The 4,232-nt window shown below is 41.4% G+C and overlaps 1 protein-coding gene across 1 annotated transcript in view; it reads left to right on the plus strand.

Moving 5' to 3' along the window:
• The first annotated feature begins 408 nt into the window (after nucleotides 1-408).
• Nucleotides 409-4,232, plus strand: part of LOC108678330 (sodium-independent sulfate anion transporter) — a 43,955-nt gene continuing 40,131 nt past the window's right edge. The window contains exons 1-2 of the mRNA XM_018166711.2: nucleotides 409-463; nucleotides 1,137-1,180. Of these exons, the coding sequence (XP_018022200.1) occupies nucleotides 409-463; nucleotides 1,137-1,180 (99 nt within the window). The remainder of the gene's footprint in view (nucleotides 464-1,136; nucleotides 1,181-4,232) is intronic.

Genomic DNA, 4,232 nt, shown 5'->3' on the forward strand with positions numbered 1-4,232 from the left:
CCTACCTGTTGGAAATATAACTTTTCAACATTTTTTCAGTCTCTTTTAAAGCTAGTAAATGTATGATATCTTAATTTCTTTATGCTAAACAGATAGGAAAAATGTTGAACTTAACGCCATTTTTTTTATTTTCAGTTTTACAATATTTCAATCAGTTTTGCTTCTTTAATATTTATCCGATGTGGCAGAGGACTGTCCAGATTCACCCCCGCCCGTTCCTTATATATTACCTCGTTTGATGGTACTTCTCCAAATATAATTTTTCAACATTTTTTCCTGAAATTTTATAGAAATAGATTTCTTAATTTCCTTCAGGCTACATAGATAGGAAAAATGTTGAAATTTACGCCTCCTTTTTTCAGTTTTGAAATATGTCAATTAGTTTTGCTGCTAAAACATTTTTACGCTATGATGGAGGACTGTCCCAATTTGCCCCATCAGTCCTTTATGACCCAAATTGAAGGTATTGTTCCTCATATATGTAACTATTATAGCTGTTTGGAGGGAATGGTGAACCATAGAAGACATTTCCAGAGATCTTGTATTACAATATCAAGTTATAACTCATGATCAACAGATAAAGTTCAATACATTTGCACGAATTTCAGAAATGCTGGAAAAATCTGAAATATGATTAGTGAACTTCCTCTTGTGTGAAACTAAATATTGATGAAAAAATGACCAAAAAATTTTGGGTATAGTAATCATTTCCAATCTTTTTCTTCAGTCAGTAAAATTGTAATATTTGTTGTAGCAAAGTCAATTCCGAAAGTTTTCTTGCTGAATATTTTTTGATAGCTTTTGGATGACTGTTGCAAACAATATTCCAAAGAAATTGATTATTTATTTTTCTCAAGATGTCCCACTTTTAAGCTATGAATTTTAGGAGTTTAAGTGATCAGATTTTCTTGTGTTCATTTGTGTCATTTTCATTTATATACAGTTATGTGTAGGTGTTCCTGTTTTGGGGTAAATTTAGGCACTAAATTTTTTGTTTGAAGTAATTTATGTACACTAAATAAATCTACTGGAAAAGCATGTTCCATTACCTTCTTACATGTCTCTCAGGACGTTTTTTTTATATTTTGTTAAATATTTATTCCTTAACACAAATAATTGCTTCTGTGTGTTTGCAGAACTTGGAGTGGGAGTTGAGACTGGCAACAACCGTTCATGGCAGGTAATTAGCTATTGAGAACTCCTAGCATTTAAATCATTACCAAATAGCTGTAGCCTGTACATCAATTTCACTCTTCATACGGGCAATTTTTGGGGAGCGCAGCCGTGCACCAATTATGTGCACCAATAAGCCCTGAATCGAACGCCTTGGATCTCTCCGGACATCCATCAATCAGCCGCGAATGGAACCTGCTATCCGTAGCCGACTCTTGACATCATTCCAGCTATTGAAGAGCGCCCTGTCGGCTTTAAATTAGCAATTTTATTTAAATACAAGAAGAAGAAGTTATCAGCCGCCTGATCGCTCTAAATCCCAACAAGTCTAGGTGGACCGGACGGCTTCCACCCCAGATGGGAGCGCAGTCATGCACCACCAATTTTGTGCACCAATAAGCCCTGAATCGAACGCCTTAGATCTCTCCGGACCTACACCAATCAGCCGTGCACCACTCGGCCTTGTCCTCCTCCGGCCTTGACCACCACCTGCCGTGCACCACCAGGCTGCGGATCGAATCTGACTTCCGGGCATCGTTAAATTACGTAATTTAACGTTCACCGCATCTGAGGTTAAGTTTCAGATAGCATAGTTCTGTTCCAAAATTTATCGTCCTTCGACAAGTGACCGTTCGACCGAGGGCTGGTTCGACCCACGGCCTGGATACGGACGGCTTGAAGTATTGAAGGCTACGTTCCGGAAGGCAGAATCATGATGGTCCATTACACCCAGGGCAGTGGTGGTCTTCGGAAGGCGACCCCCCCAGATTACTCAAAGAGTTAGCCACAGTCCTAGTCGGTCTTTTGACGTCATTTTTTCGAAAAACTTTAAATGAAGGGATCTTGCCGGCTATCTGGAAAGAAGCTCAAGTGACACCATTGCTAAAAAATTAGATCAGTACTCACTGCAGTGAGTGACAGAGAGCGCATTTTCTCGTCCTTCCGTGAACTGAAGTCACGGACGGTCACGGACGGACAGCCATGGACGGACGGACATTACGAGCACAATAGCGCATTTTTGCCATAAATGAGAAAATGCGCTAAAAAGGTGACAAAAGCTGCCCGGGCAACTATCGTCCTGTCAGTTTGACAAGTGTCGTTTGCAAGGTAATGGATTGTTGTGAGGGATCGATTTGAGGATCATCTCTTATCAGATTGTCAACATGGTTTTATTGCCGGTAGATCCTGCACCACTAACTTATTATCTACGTTGAACGATTGGACTCGCCTGCTGGACGAAAGGGAGCCAGTGGATACATTGTACCTCGATTGTGCCAAAACATTTGACAGTGTTCCGCATGAGCGGCTGTTGCGTAAAGTGAAGTCTTTGGAATTGAGGGGAACGTACTCCAATGGATCAGAGAATTTTTAGTAGGTAGACGACAACGTGTCAGCATTAACGGAACCGTGTCAGACTGGGCATCAGTACGCAGTGGCGTGCCACAAGGGAGCATTCTTGGGCCTATTTTGTTCGTTGCTTTCATAAACGATCTGCCAGAAGCAGTGTCCAGCGTGTGCTCCATGTATGCCGCAGACACAAAAATTTATAATACAGTGAAGGATGCGTCAAATAAAGCGCAATTGCAAGATGATCTTGTCAGTTTAGTTAACTGGGCTGATAAATGGCAGCTGCGGTTTAATGCTGACAAGTGTAATGTACTTCTCCTCGGGAAAAACAATGAACAGCAAGATTACAGTATGAGAAGACATGGTTGCAACGAGAGAGTATTGATTGAAAAGTCTAGTGTGGAAAAAGATCTCGGAGTTTAGGTCGACAAGGAGCTGAAAGTTTCCAAGCGTGTTGAAACGCAAGCTAACACATCCAACAAACTGCTTGGACTAATTCATACGCTCATACGAGTTCCTAGATGCAGAAGCGATGAAGCAATTGTTTATTGCTGTCGTGCGCCCGAATCTAGAGTTTGGAATCGTTGTGTGGTCATCGAGATTTGAAAAGGAGAAAATTTTAATGGAGAATGTTCAAAGACGTGCAACAAGGATATTTCCAGGCTTGAAGGGCAAGTCCCATGAAGAAATATTAAAGATTATGAAGCTTCCAAGCCTGTTTTAGAAGTCTGCGTGGGGACCTCATTGAAGTATGCAAGTATACTCATGGTTTATACAAGGTACCCGAAGGATTGCTAGATTTTGAAACAAGAACCAACACCAGAGGCCACGACTATAAACTAAAAAAACTGCGCTGCAACTTCTCCACGCGACAAAATTTCTTCTCCCCGATGACAGATTCAGCCTCCCCGATGACATCGTTGGCGCTCCAAGTATGAACGCGTTAGAGAACAGACTAGATAAAGCTATGGAAAAATATATAACATAACATAGTGATGTCGGCGCTGAAATGTAGGCCTGATGTGGCCTGTCGCCGATTCTTTTCCTTTTCGTGCCTTGTCTATAAATCTAAACTCGTGTCATTTGACCGGATATTTTCATGACTGACGATAGTTTGAAGTACCTACTAGACTTCCACCGGGTTCGATGAGGAGCTAGGCATTTCAAATCTGAACATATATTTTTCAAATCTGAACATAGCTTTATCTAGTCTGTTCTTGAACGCGTTCATACTTGGAGCGCCAACGATGTCATCGGGGAGGCTGTTCCACATGTCAGTGATTCGACGCGAGAAGAAATTTTGTCGCGTGGATAAGTTGCAGCGCAGTTTTTTAGCTTATAGCCGTGGCCCCTGGTGTTGGTTCTTGTTTCAAATTCTAGTAACCCTTCAGGGACCTTGTAAAGACCATGAGTATACCTGTATACTTCAATGAGGTCCCCACGCAGACGTCGATAACTGAGGCTTGGAAGCTTCATTATCTTCAATCTTTCTTCATAGGACCTGCCCTTCAAGCCTGGAATTATCCTTGTTGCACGTCTTTGAACATTCTCTATTAAATTTCTGTCCTTTTCAAATCTCGGTGACCACACAACGTTTCCAAACTCTAGACTCGGGCGTACGACGGCAACAAACAACTGCTTCATCGTTTCTGCATCTAGGAACTCGTATGAGCGTCTGATTCTTCCAAGAAGTTTGTTGGATGTGTTAGCTT

The sequence above is a fragment of the Hyalella azteca genome, unplaced genomic scaffold (genome assembly GCF_000764305.2).
Source record: "Hyalella azteca isolate HAZT.00-mixed unplaced genomic scaffold, Hazt_2.0.2 contig12479, whole genome shotgun sequence".
In the NCBI taxonomy this organism is placed as follows: Eukaryota; Metazoa; Arthropoda; class Malacostraca; order Amphipoda; family Hyalellidae; genus Hyalella; species Hyalella azteca.